Here is a 21175-nt window from a genome sequence, read left to right on the forward strand (position 1 = left end):
ATTCTGTGAAAAAATTGAAATAATCAAATATGTGATCAAATGTGAGAAAAGGCCTGTAATAGGCTAAAAGATCTGATACTTTGAATTTTTTAAAATATAAGTGGATCAAATGAGCAGCCTATAAACGGCTGAATGAAAGCAAACAAAAGGATAAAGTGCAAAATCTACATAAATTTAATATATAACAAATGATTAAAATAGACTCAATTTGCAATATAATTTACAAAACACTCTACATGCGTTGATCAGGCGCAATATAAAGCGTAGCATACAATGATATAAATGTGAACAAAATATTAGCAACAATAAGATTAAAATTTGTTACAAGATAATATTGTAACAATTGAGAGGAGACTGGTGATCAAAATGAAGTTACAGATGATTTCCAAACGAGCATGGAGATAATTTCAAACGACAAGCCAGACGAGGTGTCGGGATTTGAAGCTGGAATGAAATAAAGAAGCCGGATCACACAGCAGAAAATGTACCAATTAAAGGTTTTCACTTTTACTTACACCAGGTCTGGTGAAAAGGTGTCCGAGTGTCCTTTCAGTGGCTAGCGGCTCCTGATGGTATATCCTTCCTAACGGCAATGCGATTTGGTGATCAGCTGGAACATTCGTCCAAATCACTCTTTGGCCGGAGGGTAACTGAAGACAGAGACTACGGAAGCCTTAGGGAGACAAAAACTTAGAACACAAGAGCAACGCGTTTCAACCCGCAATGGGTCTTTTTCAAGCTCTTTTCATCTTTAGACCGGTTTATCAGATTCCAGTCGGACAACATCACCTCAGTGGCTTACATCAATCACCAGGGAGGAGCTCGGAGTTCCTTGGCTATAAAGGAGGTGACTCACATTCTGCAGTGGGCAGAAGCTCACGATTGTCTCCTATCTGCCATCCACATTCCAGGAGTGGACAATTGGAGGCAGATTTTCTCAGCAGACAGACGTTTCATCCCGGGGAGTGGGCTCTCCATCCTGAAGCGTTCTCTGAGATAACCCTCAGGTGGGGGGTTCCAGAGTGGGATCTGATGGCGTCCCGCCAAAGCACGAAGGTTCCAAAGTATGGTTCAAGGTCAAGAGATCCTCAGGCCGTTCTGATAGATGCTCTAGTGGTTCCTTGGATGTTCTCTCTGGCATATCTGTTTCCTCCGTTTGCTCTCCTTCCATGAGTCATTGCTCATATCAAACAGGAGAGAGAATCGGTAATTCTAATAGCTCCTGCATGGCCTCGCAGGATCTGGTTTGCGAATCTGGTAAGGATGTCTTCCCTACCTCCTTTGAGGTTATCTCTGAGGAAGGACCTTCTAATTCATCCAAAACTGGATTATCTGAAGCTGACTGCTTGAAGATTGAACGCCTAGTTCTGTCTAGACGTGGTTTTTCGATCATTGATACTATGCTTCAGGCTCGCAAACCTGTTACTCGTAAGATTTGCCATAAGGTATGGCATGAATACCTTCATTGGTGCGAATCTAAGGGTTTTTCCTGGAGCCGGGTGAGGATCCCTCGTATTTTATCTTTTCTTCAGGATGGCCTGGAGAAAGGTTTGTCAGTCAGTACTCTGAAGGGTCAGATTTTTGCATTGTCTATCCTTTTGCACAAACGTCTGGCAGCCTTACAAGATGTTCAAGTTTTTGTACAGGCCCTGGTCGGAATCAGGCCTGTGTTTAAACCTGTTGCTCCTCCTTGGAGCCTTAATTTAGTTCTTAAGGTTTTGCAGCAGGCTCTGTTTGAGCCGATGCATGTTGTTGATATTGAATTGTTGACTTGGAAGGTTTTGTTTCTCCTTGCCATTTATTCTGCTTGCAGAGTTTCTGAGCTTTCAGCTCTGCAGTGTGATTCCCTGTATCTTATCTTTCATGCCTTCGTACTAAATTGGGGTTTCTACCTAAGGTGGTGTTGAATCAAAATATTAATCAAGAAATTGTAGTTCCTTCTTTTTGTCAGAATCCTTCTTCTCATAAGGAACGGCTTTTACATAACTTGGATGTTGTTGGTGCTCTAAAATTTTATCTGCAAGCAACCAAAGATTTTCATCAATTTTCTGCCCTGTTTGTTGTTTTCTCTGGAAAGCGTAAGGGTCAGAAGGCCACTTCTACTTCTCTTTCCCTCTGGTTAAAAAGTATGATTTGTTTGGCTTATGAGACTGCTGAACAGCAGCCTCCTGAGAGAATTACAGCTCATTCCACTAGGGCTGTCTCCTCTTCTTGGGCTTTCAAAAATGAAGCTTCTGTGGAACAGATTTGCAAGGCAGCTACATGGTCCTCTTTGCATACTTTTTCCAAATTCTACAAATTTTATACTTTTGCCTCGACTGAGGCTTCTTTTGTGAGAAAGGTTCTTCAACCTGAGGGGCCTTCTGCTTAGGTCCTCTTACATTTTTCTCCCTACCTGTTCATTCCGTGTTCTCTAGCTTGGGTATTGGTTCCCACTAGTAATTGGAATGACGTTGCAGACTCTCCATGTCATGGGAAAGAAAATAAAATGTATGCTTACCTGTTAAATTTCTTTCTTTCTGGACATGGAGAGTCCATGACCCCGCCCTCTTTTTAATTATAATTTGGCAGTTTATACCTCTATACCCTTGTGTTTCTTCTTTTTCCATTTTCCTTCAGCTGAATGACTGGGGATTATGGGTAAGGGAAGTTACACTTAACAGCTTTGCTGGGGTGTTCTTTGCTGCCTCCTCCTGGTTAGGGGTTGAATATCCCACTAGTAATTGGAATGATGTTGTGAAATCTCCATGTCCGGAAAGAAAGAAATTTATCAGGTATGCTTACATTTTGTTGTTTTGTGGCGCACAACTGGCAACCCTAGTCGTAGTGGTGAGGTTTCAATTGTAGGACATTTTTGTGTGTAAATATTCCCCTCTTACTATATGCAAATACTTCTAGATAAAGACTACATGTCCTTACATAGCTACCTATTAATCTAAAATGCTGCACATGGAGATTCTTCTAAAGGAAAATCTATGACCAAAACTAAGTGAAGAGAATTAAAATAAATAATGAAGGGGGGGAGGAGCCAACTATCATCGAGAAAGGACGCACATCTCAGGAGCTCCTGATATATACAATATTTCTGAAGGCTTTAATACCATTTATAACCTTTTGTTGGAGGTGTATGTGGAGTATTGACTTTTTATTGCCTCCTGAGAACCCCATAATAATCACTAAAGTCCTACAACCCATACTTCCCAGCTTTCATAGGCCTAAAATAGGAACATGGAAAATATGGCCGCGCTTTTCTTGAGTCAGATAACTGACTTTCTAGAGCATCATAACCAAATCCTCCTAGATGCAGTTGATGAGGCTTTCAATTCTCTTCCTACGCATACCGCCTTCTTATCTGCTCTAACTATTTATGAGGAGGAGTGTGGTGACACGGAGGATACAACGGATCCCTGGCAGCCGCCGTCTTTATCACCAAGACCGGTACACAATTTATTATGCTGCGACACGGCGGTGGTAAGAGAGATCACTATCCCAGAAGGGGAATGGGAACCAGAAGCTGAACTGCGTGGCTTGCGATTGGCTATACCTAATAAAAGCCTAGGAGCAATGTCGCAGACAGGCACACCTCAGTTCACTAAAGAATGGATATGGGTGCAGGGACCGCGCTTGACCTCTGGCTATCAGCTATCTTACCGGTACTCCCTCAAGCTTCATAGATTGCCCGGAGATGACAATATAAGGCTGGATGAATTCAGGGCCTCTGCATCGCAACTGTGCTGGGGCTTCCGGAATTTGGCTGCTGAAGCGAGCTGGCCATCGTCATTAGAGAGTTTACCACAAGTGCAGCATGTTACCTGCGGCCTCAGAAGAGGAATCGGCTAAACCTATAAGGGATAATGCAGTTACCTTGTTTGGTATTTTTGAGAATGATAGTACGCATTCTTCCTCTCAGACTGATATTTATTTAGCAAACTGTGTGCTATTTTAATTTACCTGCTGGTTCTTAATCTTAACTATTATTATATATGTTATTAGCTTTTGTTAGATATGAGCTAGCTACTGTACGTCTAAATGCTTTATTAACAGCATGCTATTTTCTTTTTCTTTTATGGTTTATAAGGTTAGTCATTATTATGCTTAATATTAACAATTACCAGACATGCAATTGTTATTGCACCTATAAATGCTAATGAATCTTATCTATATCAGGTGCCAACAATTTGCTGCCACATGCCTTGTAAAATCATAGCTAGCTTCGCTGTACATAGTACATGTTAAACACTACTGTTTCGCCACCTCTTTTGTCATGACCACCCGCTGACTACACATAGACCCCTCAATAATAGTTATCATCTTTGCACAGATATAGGGTTCACCCAGACTACAATTGCACTATACCTTAACTTGTCACCACTATATGGACTGATTGACTATAGACCCTTGTGTATGTCCCTGGTCTTTTATCCTGTTTCGGTGGGGGGCTAGACCGCCAGCGGCCGGGGCGGTTGGGCTCATCTGCCGTAGATAATTCACCCTCATTATCTTAGAGATCCTATACGCTGACATATTAGTTGAGGGTAACCTACACAAGCCATTAATCTAATATTATAGCCGCAAATGACAGGCCTTCTATTAGGATATATACAGGCTGTTTTTGTTCAGCAATTATAGGCTGTTTATTTTTCATACTTTATTCCCACACTAAGATTCTGTCAACTACATTTGAAGCTGGGTTTCAGTTTAAACATAATCATCTTGACTGGGATTGCCTGTTTGTTCCGGAGGCTAGTCCATAATGCTACCCCTTAGCTCTAATATGTGGTATAACGTGTAAACCCAATAACCTGTTGATGTGGTCTCTGGCCTTGTAAGATGACACATAGTCTGGCTGTGAAACGCTTGCTAACATATCAAGGTGGGCTGGTCCCACTTTACTATCTCTACTCCTGGTTTCTACACAAACTATTTCTAAACAAATGGCTTGAACTTTAAAGGACCAGTCAACACAGTAGATTTGCATAATCAACAGATGCAAGATAACAAGACAATGCAATAGCACTTAGTCTGAACTTCAAATGAGTAGTGTATTTTTTTTTTCTGACAATTTTAAAAGTTATGTCTTTTTCCACTCCCCCTGTACCAGGTGACAGCCATCAGCCAATCACAAATGCATACATGTACCATGTGACAGCCATCAGCCATTCACAAATGCATACACACTTCTTCTTGCACATGCTCAGTAGGAGCTGGTGACTCAAAAAGTTTAAATTTAAAAAGTCTGTGCACATTTTTTTTTAATGGAAGTAATTTGGAAAGTTGTTTAAAATGGCATGCTCTATCTGAATAATGAAAGTTTAATTTTGATTGAGTGTCTCTTTAAGGTCCCACTATGTCAAATTGATCAATAGCCCAGCTGATCATCAATTCTTCCATGTCCCCCTTTTAGCAACCTGCGCACTTAGGAACCTAATATTGTAGTTGGATAACTTCTGAGTCATGATAAAATAATTCACCTATCGGCCTACCACAGTTAAACAACCACCTCCCCCCCCCCTCCCCATATAATGTGCCTCCTTGTTGTTGTAGAGGACTAATCTAGCGGTTTATCTTCCCTATACCGCAGCCGCAATAATAATAGGTTTTTTCTCTAATAGCCCAGAACCAGAAGGCTTAAGCTCATTTTTACTTAATATTGTCATCTCTACATATTATAAGCTACACATTATTACCTACTTACGGTGTCACTCTGGGCTCTAGAACGATATTATATACACCCATTGTTTACCCTGTTATTATAGTTCCCCATACAATCTCTATAACAATAATTAGACCCAAGCGGTCTTAGATGTTTTCTGGGGAAAAGATTTCTATGGCAATAATAGAAAATATGAGGTTAATTTTTTTTAGAATATTCAAATGTTTTGATATTGCATCAGATTGGATTGTAAATATTTCTTTGGACACTTGTCACATTTTTGTTCTACACTCTTGCTGCCCCATGGGAGTGGGTACAGTCAGTGTATGGATGATTTTAAGGTTTGCTGTAAATTCTATAGTGTTCTATTGTGTGATGTGTCCTGTACCTTGATGTTGACAATTGTTTGTATGATCCTTTGAGAACCTCAATAAAAATTTACTTTAAAAAATAAAAAAAATAATGGAAAACAAACCTATGGGTTTCTAAATTTAAATTATGTACAATTAACTAAAAAAAACTCGGTCGGACAATAACATTTATAGTAGTTGAGTCCCTTCTTTTTTCTTTTTTGCAGGTAGGACCTTCCCAACTCATCGTTACTTCTCAGCACAGCTGGGAGCGGGACAGTTATCCCTGTATAATCTCCTCAAAGCGTATTCTTTGTTAGACCAGGAAGTCGGTTATTGCCAGGGAATTAGCTTTGTAGCTGGGATACTTCTCTTACACATGAGTGAGCAACAAGCCTTTGAAATGCTGAAGTTTCTCATGTATGACCTTGGGTTCCGTAAGCAGTACAGGCCAGATATGATGTCATTACAGGTATATAACATCCCTATACAATTATTTATTCTTGTGGTAATTGATGACTGAAACATTGTAATGTCTATTTGCTAACCTTATTTATTTTGTCTTTAAGATCATTAAAACATAAGAGAGTTTCTATACAAGTGGAGCAGTAATATGCGCTTCCGCTAGAGCGCTAATTGCGCTAGAAGTAAACTTTTTGCGCTCGTCGGGTTGAACTCGTATTATGAGTTGAAAATAGCACAAACAGCTTACTTCTAGCGCAATTAGACTGTTGCACAAAAGATAACCTATTCCCCCAAAGAAGTCAGTGGAGAAAAAAGTAGAAAAAAACAGACTCCCATATTCACTTATGCAAAACAGTTAACCAAACCTCTGATATCACTGTAATAATTTTAACCTGGACGCAAACAATCGCGAAAACCCTTGTGAAAATGTTTGTGCGCCACTTTTAATCTAGCCCTATATGTGTCATATGTGAGGCTGTACAAGTGATCTTACTCGTATTCTAATGTTTACCCTATATTTGATGCAATCCCTTTTTATTAATATGAGATCTAATTTGTGCCCATTTTGGGCAGAAAAGGTGCAAGCAGAATGAACTTTACTTTGATGTTTTTTTGGCCACCGCTTTCTTTGTCTGTTTATTATATTTCCATGCAATTAAAAAAATACTGTATAGGCCACTGCTGATGTCAGAATGCTGTCATACAGTTTTATTTAAAGGTTCTTACACATCAATATTTTTTGCCCTCTAGATTCAGATGTACCAGCTATCCCGGCTTCTACATGACTACCACCGCGATCTTTATAACCACCTTGAAGAAAATGAAATCACTCCAAGCCTCTATGCTGCACCCTGGTTTCTAACACTTTTTGCTTCTCAGTTTCCACTTGGATTTGTTGCCAGAGTTTTTGGTAAGAGAACTGAGTGTATGGCTTGTATTACCCAGTTAATATCCTATCATCACAGGTAGCCGAGTAATTGCTGAGTAATTGTTAGTTTCATGTTTAAAGTGAGAGTTTCATATTAAAAATATATTCCTTGTGTAAAGACTTCTCTGAGAGACTCTCGCCTAGATTACGAGTTCTGTGTTAGCCTTAAAAAGCAGCGTTAAGAGGTCCTTACGCTGCTTTTTAACGCCCGCTGGTATTACGAGTATGGCAGGTACAGGTGTACCGCTCACTTTTCTTCCGCAACTTTTGGCTACCGCAAATCCCCTTACGTCAATTGCGTATCCTATCTTCTTAATGGGATTTGCCTAACGCTGGTATTACAAGTCTTGGAGAAAGTGAGCGATACAGCCTCTACCTCCAAGACTCCTACCGCATAAAAAAGTCAGTAGTTAAGAGTTTTATGGGCTAACGCCAGAACATAAAGCTCTTATCTAAAGTGCTACAAAGTACACTAACACCCATAAACTACCTATTAACCCCTAAACCGAGGCCCCACCACATCGCAAACACTATAATAAAATTATTTAACCCCTAATCTGCCGACCAGACATCGCCGCCACCTCTACATTATACCTATGAACTCACAACGTGAAGTGAACCGCAACCTTGACAAACGATGCTTGAACCGGAGCCCGGAACGAATTGAAAGGGCTAGTACACCCGGAGTGCCGTAGCCGGTAGCGGCGGATCAAATCGCAAATGTATGCACAAGAAGAAAAGTAGGCAGGCACTGCTTCAGACCGTTGAGTGTAAAAACATATATGTAATGCTTTATTGAAGTTCCAGATAAAAACAACAGCACATGCAGACAGGCAGTGTAGGAGACTAATAGTCTAACATGTTTCGCGCCTCCAGGTGCGCTTACTCATAGACTGACATCTATGTCTATACTCTAGCTCTTTATAGGCCTAGGAGGTAACTAATATTAACCCCTTCTGGTCTAAGCAGAGAAAAAACCAGAGTAAAAACAATATCCTAATGTGACACTGTATGTTAAATGCTAGATAAATTAGAATAAAGATATGCACAGACCTTGACTTCATAAGACGTAACAACATACTTATATAAATTTACAGAGCAAAACAACATTTTGTGGGAAATATCATTATTAAAAGAACGTTTAGTATTTCAATTTTTCTCAGAAACAAACATAATACAATATAATATAGTATATAATCTATAATCCCGAAAATGTAATCAGGCATGATTGTCTAACATGTATCACAACACTAAAAAACTGCTGTTAACAAGACAAAAAATGCCTAAGCACATCTATCAGGACTAAAACAGAACCAGACACTGTGTCTCCTTTATATGTTATTAGATACATTTATATACACACAGTATTCTGTGCATAATAATAGAGACACAATGATATCACTGATGCTAATACTATGTATCAATAAAAAAGTTTATATCGCATTCTCGATTCATTCCATGTGGTAGACGTGTGCACAATTTTAAGATCCAATAGAGTTCTTTTTTCTCTAGGATTTTATCCCTATTACCACCCCTAGGTGGCATTTTGGCAATGTCTATAATTTGAAATGACAGACTGGCTTTGTTTGTTAAATGGATATTATTAAAATGATCTGCTACTGTAGAATCTTTGCTGTAATTTTTTACATCTCTTACATGTTCATTATAACGTGTTCTCACAGTACGGGTAGTTTTACCTACGTACTGTAAAGAACAAAGATTACAAGTAAGTAGATATATGACAAATTTAGCACCACAATTAGCATAGAAATCAATAGGATAAGTTTTCCTGTTAACTTGACACAAGAAAAAATCCTGCTGAAGAATGTTAGGACATGCTAAGCAACTTCGTGCTCCACATTTGAAACTGCCTTTTTTATTTAACCATGTAATTGGTTGAAGTGTGGTATCAGATTTTACTAAACTTGGTGACATTAGCGAAGATCAGTTTTACTGGTCTTTGCTAAATGGTGCTTAGAGAACCCTGCCATTCGGCCTTGTAGTATCGTCCTTAATTGGGCTTCAACTACTTGCTGCTATTGGGTGGTGGGCATTTCTTGAAGCAACGAGTTGGGATCTCTGTGCGTCCTGGACGGGACAGGTGCTTCGTTATCATGGCGGATCCTGAAGTCCATTTTGCTGCTGCATCAACGGATCGTGCAGATACAATACGCTTTGAAGTTCGGCCTGAATTTCGTATGGAAAAAGATCTGAAGTTTATCGTTGGTGTTATCCTGATGAAAATACTTGGAGTGAACCTACGAGATCTTCTATGTGTACAAGATTTCCCAAAGAGAGGCACATATGATGTCACCTTTGTGTCTGAAGCTATTGCTGGGAAATATTATGAAGTTTTCAAGGCTAAGTTTGAGAATGATGAATTTAGAGGGATTATTGTTGTTCCTCTTTTTGATGTCCGTAACAGGCTTGTTACAGTAAATATGTATAGTTCGCATGTTCCCAAAGAAGATATCCATACTTTCCTAATGAGATTTTGTTCTGATGTTTCGTATGTTGGAAAAGTTACCAACTCATTTGGAATATGGAATGGGAAACATAAATTTTGTGTGACTTTTATCTCGGATCCTCTTGGTTATGGGGGTCTTCAAAGGCCACCTCCAGTTTTCAATATTGGCAATAAAAGGGGTTTTCTTTTTTACAATAATATGCCTCTGTTTTGCCGGAATTGTAAGAAGTATGGCCATGATGCTGCCCAGTGTGCCGGAGATTTATTCTGCAGATTCTGTAATCAGCTTGGACATAATTCTAAAGATTGCACTAACCGTACATGTGATCTATGCGGAGAAAGTGGACATGTATACGCCAAGTGTCCTTCTAAGTTTCGTTCAGCTGGGAAAAATGCTCCTCAGAAGAAGGATGGTGATGCCCCTGTAATGTCGGATGCTGAAAGGGATGCTTACCTCTTAAAATCTGGCTATGTTAGAAGGAAGAGTGCTACTTCTGATGTTGGTGCATGGGTTCCAAAGGAGCAATTGGTATTGGCAAGAAAAGGGAGGTCCGTTCTGATATTGTTGTTCCAGTGAAGAATCGTTTTGATGTCTTGGCGGATATTGTGTCTGAGACTCTTGTGTGTGAGTCGGATCATCCTATAGTTCAGCAAGAATCAAGTCAAGATGAAGTTATTACTTCCTTCCCTGAGACTCTTGTGTGTGAGTCAGATCATCCTATAGCTCAGCAAGGATCAAGTCAGGATGAAGTTATTACTTCCTTTCCTGAGACTCTTGTTTGTGAGTCAGATCATCTTATGGCTCAGCAAGGATCAAGTAAAAATGAAGGAATGGCTTCCTTCCCTGAGACTCTTGTTGGTGAGTCTGGGTTTAAGGGGTCAGACTTTGTTCCCGGGACTCTGTATTGTGAGTCGGGGTCAGAATCTATGGTGGTGGAGCAAGAAGATGTGTCAGTGGATATTATTTCTCCTGGTAGGATCTCTCCTGTTAGCAGTTTTGAGGAGGATATGTTGGAGATCAGATCTCCTGAGTCTCTGTTGGGCTCTATGACAGATGATAGTAATATGATGGGTCCTGAGAGAATGATCTCTATGTGATTCTCATGGATCTTAAAATTTGTTCATTAAATGTACGGAGCTTTAAAGATGTCTCAAGGCGTCATGCTCTGTACGATTTCCTTGGGAATATGGATTGTGATATTATTTTTTTACAAGAATGTTGTATACCAAGTCAATGTGATTATAAAGATTATGAAAAAGGTTGGTTATGGGGTCCATCAGCATGGTCTGGTGGAAATGAAAATAAGAATGTTGGTTTTGGTATTTTACTTAAAAAAATTTATTTTAAAATTTTAAGTATTGAAGAAATATGTCTCTGCAGAAAAAGGGAAAAGAAAAGAGTTATTTAAAAATTTAGGTTTATTTTTAGTGGGGTCTGAGTCAGTTATTTTAGGAGGGGATTTTAATTGTGTATTGCCCGGGGAAAAGAGGGAGGGTTTTAGTGTATCTGATAGATTAGATGGTTCAGCTAGCATTTTAAGAGGGGTTATTGATGATTTTAGGTTTCAGGATGCTTGGGTGAAATGTCAAAGGCCTTGTGAGGGTTTTACCTGGGCAAATAAGAATATTAAGTCTCGTATTGATTTTATTTTTCTTGATCACGGTTTTAAGATGATAGATTTTAAGCTTTTTGATAATGTTTTTTCAGACCATAAACTTTTAAGATGTGTTTTTTGTTTGGGGGATAATGTTATTAAGAAAAAAAGTTCTCATTGGAAACTTAATGTATCTCTGTTAGATGATGTGAGTGTAAGAGAGCGTTTTGTGTCTGAATATATGAGTTGGAAGAATGGAAGAGGTGATATGGATATATGTGTTTGGTGGGATAAGGTTAAAATTAAGGTTCGTGAGTTTTTTTATTAAGGAAGGAAAGCGGAAAATGGCTGAAAAGAGACATTTTTATCAAGAGCTTTTAATGAGGCAACAGGTTCTTTTAAAACTTAAGGCTTGTGATATGTATGTGGATGAAGAATTTAATGTTGTTAAGAGAGGAATTGCTAAATTATTGAAGGATAAAGGAAAAAGTATTATTTCTCCAACATTGGTGTGTCCGGTCCACGGCGTCATCCATTACTTGTGGGAATATTCTCTTCCCCAACAGGAAATGGCAAAGAGCACAGCAAAAGCTGTCCATATAGCTCCTCCTCAGGCTCCGCCTCCCAGTCATTCTCTTTGCCGCTCTAAACAAGTAGCATCTCCACGGAGATGGTGAAGAGTATGTGGTGTTTAGTTGTAGTTTTTTATTCTTCTATCAAAAGTTTGTTATTTTGAAATAGTACTGGTATGTGCTATTTACTCTGAAACAGAAAGAGATGAAGAGTTCTGTTTAAAAGAGGAGTATGATTTTAGCAGCAGTAACTAAAATCAATTACTGTTCCCACGCAGGACTGTTGAGCCCAGAGAACTTCAGTTGGGGGGAACAGTTTGCAGACTTTTCTGCTCAAGGTATGACTAGCCATTTTTCTAACAAGACTGTGTAATGCTGGAAGGCTGTCATTTTCCCTCATGGGGATCGGTAAGCCATTTTCTTAGACTCAGAAAGAATAAAGGGCTTATTATGGGCTATTAACTGGTGGACACTCTTAAGGGCTAAATCGATTGTTTATTTAAGTTATTATTTAAAGTTTGAAGTGGATTTCACACTTTTTATTATTTGGGGAACGTTTTTATCGCCAGGCACTAGTTAAGACACCTTCCCAGTCAGGAAGGGCCTTTCACTGTAGTAGGCAGAGCCTCATTTTCGCGCCATTATTGCGCAGTTTCTTTTGAGTGCAGTGCATGCAGCTGCATGTGAGAGGGTCTGGTATCCACTGAAAACGTTCCTAGAAGGCTTGAATTGGTATCGTATACCCCCCTGGGATAGGTGAAGTCGCAACAAAGGCTGTGGCTGGGACTGTAGTGGGGTTAAAATTGCAAACGGCTCCGGTTTCCGCATTTTAAGGGTTAACAGCTTGAAAATTGGAGTGCAATACTTTGAATGCATTAAGACACTGTGGTGAAAATTTGGTAAAGATTGGATAATTCCTTCATAGTTTTTCACATATTCAGTAATAAAGTGTGCCCTGTTTAACATTTAAAGAGACAGTAACGGTTTTGTTTAAAAACGGTTTTTGTGCTTTATTAACCAGTTTAAGCCTGTTTAACATGTCTGTACCCTCAGATAGATCATGTTCTGTGTATATGGAGGCCAAGGTGGTTCCCCCTTCAAATGTATGTGATAATTGTGCCATGGCGTCCAAACAAAGTAAGGACAGTACTGTCACATTTAGTAAGGTTGCCCAAGATGATTCCTCAGATGAAGGAAGTAGGGATAGTTCTGCATCCTCTCCTTCTGTGTCTATACCAGTTATGCCCGCGCAGGCGACCCCTAGTACTTCTAGCGCGCCAATGCTTGTTACTATGCAACAATTGACGGCAGTAATGGATAACTCCATAGCTAATATTTTATCCAAAATGCCAGCATTTCAGAGAAAGCGCGATTGCTCAGTTTTAAACACTGTAGAGCAGGAGGGCGCTGATGATAATTTATCTGTCATACCCTCACACCAGTCTGAAGTGGCAGTGAGGGAGGGTTTGTCAGATGGAGAAATTTCTGATACAGGAAGAATTTCTCAGCAGGCAGAACCTGATGTTGTGACATTTAAATTTAAATTAGAGCATCTCCACGCATTACTTAAGGAGGTGCTATCTACTCTGGATGATTGTGACAATCTGGTCATTCCAGAAAAATTGTGCAAGATGGACAAGTTCCTAGAGGTCCCAGTGCACCCTGATGCTTTTCCGATACCTAAAAGGGTGGCGGACATAGTGAATAAGGAGTGGGAGAAGCCAGGCATACCTTTTGTCCCTCCTCCTATATTTAAGAAATTGTTCCCCATCGTCGACCCCAGGAAGGACACATGGCAAACAGTCCCTAAGGTCGAGGGGGCGGTTTCTACACTAGCCAAACGCACGACCATTCCCATTGAGGACAATTGTGCTTTCAAAGATCCTATGGATAAAAAATTGGAGGGTTTGCTTAAAAAGATTTTTTGTACAGCAAGGTTACCTCCTTCAACCTATTTCGTGCATTATTCCTGTCACTACAGCGGCGTGGTTCTGGTTCGAGGAACTGGAAAAGTCGCTCAGTAGGGAGACTCCATATGAGGAGGTCATGGACAGAATTCACGCACTTAAGTTAGCTAATTCCTTTATTTTAGACGCCGCTTTGCAGTTAGCGAGATTAGCGGCGAAAAATTCAGGGTTTGCAATTGTGGCGCGTAGAGCGCTCTGGCTAAAGTCTTGGTCGGCGGATGTATCTTCCAAGACAAAATTGCTTAATATCCCTTTCAAAGGTAAGACCCTTTTTGGGCCAGAATTGAAAGAAATTATTTCAGACATCACTGGGGGAAAGGGCCATGCCCTCCCACAAGATAGGCCTTTCAAGGCTAAGAATAAGTCCAATTTTCGTTCCTTTCGCAATTTCAGGAACGGACCGGCTTCCAACTCTGCAGCCTCTAGACAAGAGGGTAACACTTCCCAGACTAAACCAGCTTGGAAACCAATGCAAGGCTGGAACAAGGGTAAACAGGCCAAGAAGCCTGCTGCTGCTACCAAAACAGCATGAAGGGGTAGCCCCCGATCCGGGACCGGATCTAGTAGGGGGCAGACTCTCTCTCTTTGCTCAGGCTTGGGCAAGAGATGTTCAGGATCCCTGGGCACTAGAAATAGTCTCTCAGGGTTATCTTCTAGAATTCAAGGAACTACCCCCAAGGGGAAGGTTCCACATGTCTCACTTATCTTCAAACCAAATAAAGAGACAGGCATTCTTAAATTGTGTAGAAGACCTGTTAAAGATGGGAGTGATCCACCCAGTTTCCAACTGTGGAACAAGGTCAGGGGTTTTACTCAAATCTGTTTGTAGTTCCCAAAAAAGAGGGAACTTTCAGACCAATTCTAGATTTAAAAATTCTAAACAAATTTCTCAGAGTTCCATCATTCAAAATGGAAACCATTCGAACAATTTTACCTACAATCCAGGAGGGTCAATATATGACTACCGTGGATTTAAAGGATGCGTATCTACATATTCCTATCCACAAAGATCATCATCAGTTCCTAAGGTTCGCCTTTCTGGACAAACATTATCAGTTCGTGGCTCTCCCATTCGGACTAGCCACTGCTCCCAGAATTTTCACAAAGGTGCTCGGGTCCCTTCTAGTGGTTCTAAGACCAAGGGGCATTGCAGTGGCACCTTATCTGGACGACATTCTAATTCAAGCGTCGTCTCTTTCCAAGGCAAAGGCTCATACAGACATTGTTCTAGCCTTTCTCAGATCTCACGGGTGGAAGGTGAACGTAGAAAAGAGTTCCCTGTCTCCGTCGACAAGAGTCTCCTTTTTGGGAACAATAATAGATTCTTTAGAAATGAAGATCTTCTTGACAGAAGTCAGAAAGTCAAAGCTTCTAAACGCTTGTCAAGTTCTTCACTCTATTCTGCAGCCTTCCATAGCTCAGTGCATGGAAGTAGTAGGGTTGATGGTTGCAGCAATGGACATAGTTCCTTTTGCTCGAATTCATCTAAGACCATTACAACTGTGCATGCTCAAGCAGTGGAATGGGGACTATACAGACTTGTCTCCAAAGATTCAAGTAGACCAGATGACCAGAGACTCACTCCGTTGGTGGTTGTCCCAGGATCACCTGTCTCAGGGAATGAGTTTCCGCAGACCAGAGTGGGTCATTGTCACGACCAACACCAGTCTATTAGGCTGGGGCGCGGTCTGGGATTCCCTGAAAGCTCAGGGTTTATGGTCTCGGGAAGAGTCTCTTCTCCCGATCAACATCCTGGAACTTAGAGCGATATTCAATGCTCTCCGGGCTTGGCCTCAACTAGCGAAGGCCGGACTCATAAGATTCCAGTCAGACAACATGACGACTGTAGCTTACATCAACCATCAGGGAGGAACAAGGAGTTCCTTGGCGATGAGAGAGGTATCCAAAATCATCAGATGGGCGGAGGATCACTCCTGCCACCTATCTGCAATCCACATCCCAGGAGTAGACAACTGGGAGGCGGATTATCTGAGTCTTCAGACTTTCCATCCGGGGGAGTGGGAACTCCACCCGGAGGTGTTTGCCCAGTTGACTCAATTATGGGGCATTCCAGACATGGATCTGATGGCGTCCCATCAGAACTTCAAGGTTCCTTGCTACGGGTCCAGATCCAGGGATCCCAAGGCGACTCTAGTGGCTGCATTAGTGGTGCCTTGGTCGTTCAACCTAGCTTATGCGTTTCCACCGTTCCCTCTCCTTCCCAGGCTTGTAGCCAGGATCAAACAGGGGAAGGCCTCGGTGATTCTGATAGCTCCTGCGTGGCCGCGCAGGACTTGGTATGCAGACCTGGTGAATATGTCATCGGCTCCACCATGGAAGCTACCTTTGAGACAGGATCTTCTAGTACAAGGTCCATTCGAACATCCAAATCTAGTTTCTCTGCAGCTGACTGCTTGGAAATTGAACGTTTGATTTTATCCAAGCGTGGGTTTTCAGATTCAGTGATAGATACTCTGGTCCAAGCCAGAAAACCTGTGACTAGAAAGATTTACCATAAAATATGGAAAAGTTATATCTGTTGGTGTGAACCCAAGGGATTCTCCTGGAGTAAGATTAAAATTCCTAAGATCCTCTCCTTTCTCCAAGAAGGTTTAGATAAGGGATTGTCAGCGAGTTCTCTAAAAGGACAGATTTCTGCTTTATCTGTCTTGTTACACAAACGACTGGCAGCTGTGCCAGATGTACAAGCTTTTGTACAGGCTTTGGTCAGAATCAAGCCTGTTTACAGACCCTTGACTCCTCCTTGGAGTCTAAATTTAGTTCTTTCAGTTCTTCAAGGGGTTCCGTTTGAACCTTTGCATTCCATAGATCAAGTTACTATCTTGGAAAGTTCTGTTTTTGGTTGCTATTTCTTCTGCAAGAAGAGTTTCGGAATTATCTGCTTTGCAGTGTAATACACCCTATCTGGTGTTCCATTCAGATAAGGTCGTTTTGCGTACTAAGCCTGGTTTTCTTCCGAAGGTTGTTTCCAACAGGAATATTAACCAGGAAATAGTTGTTCCTTCTCTGTGTCCGAATCCAGTTTCAAAGAAGGAACGTTTGTTACACAATTTAGATGTAGTTCGTGCTTTAAAGTTCTATTTAGAAGCAACTAAGGATTTTAGACAAACCTCATCTTTATTTGTCGTTTACTCTGGTAAGAGGAGAGGACAAAAACCTACGGCTACCTCTCTTTCTTTCTGGCTGAAAAGCATTATCCGATTGGCTTATGAGACTGCCAGACGGCAGCCTCCTGAACGAGTCACAGCTCACTCCACTAGAGCTGTGGCTTCCACATGGGCCTTCAAGAACGAGGCTTCTGTTGATCAGATATGTAAGGCAGCGACTTGGTCTTCTCTGCACACTTTTGCCAAATTTTACAAATTTGATACTTTTGCTTCTTCGAAGGCTGTTTTTGGGAGAAAGGTTTTGCAAGCCGTGGTGCCTTCGGTTTAGGTAACCTGATTTGCTCCCTCCCTTCATCCGTGTCCTAAAGCTTTGGTATTGGTTCCCACAAGTAATGGATGACGCCGTGGACCGGACACACCAATGTTGGAGAAATTTATGCTTACCTGATAAATTACTTTCTCCAACGGTGTGTCCGGTCCACGGCCCGCCCTGGTTTTTTAATCAGGTTTGAAAAATTTCTTTCTCTATATACTACAGTCACCACGGCACCCTATAGTTTCTCCTTTTTTCTCCTAACCGTCAGTCGAATGACTGGGGGGCGGAGCCTGAGGAGGGGCTATATGGACAGCTTTTGCTGTGCTCTTTGCCATTTCCTGTTGGGGAAGAGAATATTCCCACAAGTAATGGATGACGCCGTGGACCGGACACACAGTTGGAGAAAGTAATTTATCAGGTAAGCATAAATTCTGTTTTTTAATTCAAAAGTTGAAATTTTGGAAAATGATGAAAAGTGTTCTCGCTTCTTTTTCAAAAAGATTGTTAAGAGTAATGATGTGATAGAAAGATTAGAGGGTTCTTCTGATTTTAATGATGTTTTAAAAAAGACAAAGGATTTTTATTCTGGATTATATTCTTTTAGGGAGTCTGATTCTTCTTTGGAGAACTATTTTTTAGATTTTTTAGAGTCTTCTATTGGTAAAGAGGATCAAGATATTTTATCTAATGATTTTACTGTTGAAGAGGTTTTTAATATTATTAAGAGTTTTAAGAGAGGAAAGACTCCTGGATATGATGGTTTGCCAGTATAATTTTATTTGTCTTTCTGTGATATATTAAGAGATGATTTTATGGTTCTTTTAAATAAATGTGCATTAGATTTAATTTTACCTTCCTCTTGGAATGAGGGTGTTAGTTCTGGTCATTACAGTTGAAAATAAATTATTGGCTTCTTGGCAGGTCCCATATATGATAATTGAGAAAGTGGGTGATGTCAATTACAAAGTAAGTCAGCCAGGGAGAAGGAAACCTGAGCAAATATATCATATAAATCTGTTAAAACCTTGGAAAGATAGGGAAGTTTTAGTTGCTTTAAAACCTACAGATCTCCCTGTCACTGAACCAGAGGTAAATATATATGAAACCCTATCTGTACATCAGAAGCGAGAGGTCAACGATTTTATTAGGAGAAACAAAGAGGTATTTTTTGTGGTACTGGGAAAAACTAATGTAATTAAGAATGACATAATAACAGAACCAGGGAAGAAAGTCTACCTTAAGCCCTATAGGGTCCCTGAGGCTCGTAGAAAGGCCATTAAACTGTATGTAGAAAAAATGTTAAAGCTTCGGGTAATTGAGGAATCACAAAGTTAGTGGAATGGTCCAATCGTGCTTGTTCCAAAGCTGGATGGTTCATTAAGGTTCTGTAATGACTATCATAAGCTTAATTGTGTTTCCAAATTTGATACCTATCCAATGCCTAGAGTAGATAAGTTGATAGGCTAGGAAAAGTATGTTATCTCACTACAATTGATTTAACGAAAGGGTATTGGCAGGTGCCTCTCACTAATCAAGCAAAAAAAAGACAGCTTTTTCAACCCCAGATATCTTATTTCAGTATACCGCGTTGCCATTTGGTTTACATGGGGCCCGGCAACATTCCAGTTATTATAGAAGGTTCATCCCGAATGTCGCTACAATTGCGGCACCCTTGACAGATCTCACAAAAGCAAGGGCCCCAATTATGATAAAATGGTTCCCAGAAGCAGAACAAGCTTTTAAGCATTTGAAAGATGCCCTTTGTGCCCATCCAGCTTTGATAACCCCCAATTTCTCTAAAGAATTTATTGTACAAATAGATGCCTCTGATGTTGGTTTAGGAGCAGTTCTCTCTCTGGAGTGTCAGGGAGAAGAGCATCCTGTCCTTTTCCTAAGCAGAATACGTATCCCATAGGAAAATAACTATTCTATAGTGAATGTCTTGCCATTAAGTGGGCTTTACAAAGTTGCCTGTAAAATAAATATAAATCCTAAAATAGCTACAATGTAACTATTAGTTATATTGTAGCTATCTTATGGTTTATTTTATAGGTAAGTATTTATTTTTAAATAGGAATAATTTATTTAATTATAGTAAATTTATTTTGTTTTATTTAAATTATATTTAACTCAGGGGGGTGTTAGGGTTAGGGTTAGACTTAGGTTTAGGGGTTAATAACTTTATTATAGTAGCGGCGACGTTGGTGGCGGCAGATTAGGGGTTAATAATTGTAGGTAGGTTGCGGCAATGTTAGGGAGGGCAGATTAGGGGTTAATAAAATTTATTATAGTATTTGCGAGGCGGGAGTGCGGTGGTTTAGGGGTTAATACATTTATTATAGTGGCGGCGATGTCCGGTCGGCAGATTAGGGGTTAATAAGTGTATGTAGGTGAGGGCGACGTTGGGGGCGGAAGATTAGGGGTTAATAAATATAATATAGGTGTCAGCGATGTTGGGGGCAGCAGATTAGGGGTTCATAGGGAATAATGTAGGTGGCGGCGGTGTCCGGAGCGGCAGATTAGGGGTTAATAATATACAGGGAGTGCAGAATTATTAGGCAAATGAGTATTTTGACCACATCATCCTCTTTATGCATGTTGTCTTACGTCAAGCTGTATAGGCTCGAAAGCCTACTACCAATTAAGCATATTAGGTGATGTGCATCTCTGTAATGAGAAGGGGTGTGGTCTAATGACATCAACACCCTATATCAGGTGTGCATAATTATTAGGCAACTTCCTTTCCTTTGGCAAAATGGGTCAAAAGAAGGACTTGACTCAGAAAAGTCAAAAATAGTGAGATATCTTGCAGAGGGATGCAGCACTCTTAAAATTGCAAAGCTTCTGAAGCGTGATCATCGAACAATCAAGCGTTTCATTCAAAATAGTCAACAGGGTCGAAAGAAGCGTGTGGAAAAACCAAGGCGCAAAATAACTGCCCATGAACTGAGAAAAGTCAAGCGTGCAGCTGCCAAGATGCCACTTGCCACCAGTTTGGCCATATTTCAGAGCTGCAACATCACTGGAGTGCCCAAAAGCACAAGGTGTGCAATACTCAGAGACATGGCCAAGGTAAGAAAGGCTGAAAGACGACCACCACTGAACAAGACACACAAGCTGAAACGTCAATACTGGGCCAAGAAATATCTCAAGACTGATTTTCAAGGTTTTATGGACTGATAAAATGAGAGTGAGTCTTGATGGGCCAGATGGATGGGCCCGTGGCTGGATTGGTAAAGGGCAGAGAGCTCCAGTCCGACTCAGACGCCAGCAAGGTGGAGGTGGAGTACTGGTTTGGGCTGGTAGCTTGTGGGGCCTTTTCGGGTTGAGGATGGAGTCAAGCTCAACTCCCAGTCCTACTGCCAGTTTCTGGAAGACACCTTCTTCAAGCAGTGGTACAGGAAGAAGTCTGCATCCTTCAAGAAAAACATGATTTTCATGCAGGACAATGCTCCATCACACGCGTCCAAGTACTCCACAGCGTGGCTGGCAAGAAAGGGTATAAAAGAAGAAAATCTAATGACATGGCCTCCTTGTTCACCTGATCTGAACCCCATTGAGAACCTGTGGTCCATCATCAAATGTGAGATTTACAAGGAGGGAAAACAGTACACCTCTCTGAACAGTGTCTGGGAGGCTGTGGTTGCTGCTGCACACAATGTTGATGGTGAACAGATCAAAACACTGACAGAATCCATGGATGGCAGGCTTTTGAGTGTCCTTGCAAAGAAAGG

The 21175-nt window shown here is 40.8% G+C and overlaps 1 protein-coding gene across 1 annotated transcript in view; it reads left to right on the forward strand.

Annotated features, from left to right (window-relative positions):
- Positions 1–21175, forward strand: part of TBC1D4 (TBC1 domain family member 4) — a 411701-nt gene that overhangs the window by 359414 nt on the left and 31112 nt on the right. Inside the window, 2 exon segments of the mRNA XM_053707925.1 lie at positions 6231–6475; positions 7219–7378. Of these exon segments, the coding sequence (XP_053563900.1) occupies positions 6231–6475; positions 7219–7378 (405 nt within the window).

This window comes from Bombina bombina, chromosome 3, assembly GCF_027579735.1.
Source record: "Bombina bombina isolate aBomBom1 chromosome 3, aBomBom1.pri, whole genome shotgun sequence".
Classification (NCBI taxonomy): Eukaryota; Metazoa; Chordata; class Amphibia; order Anura; family Bombinatoridae; genus Bombina; species Bombina bombina.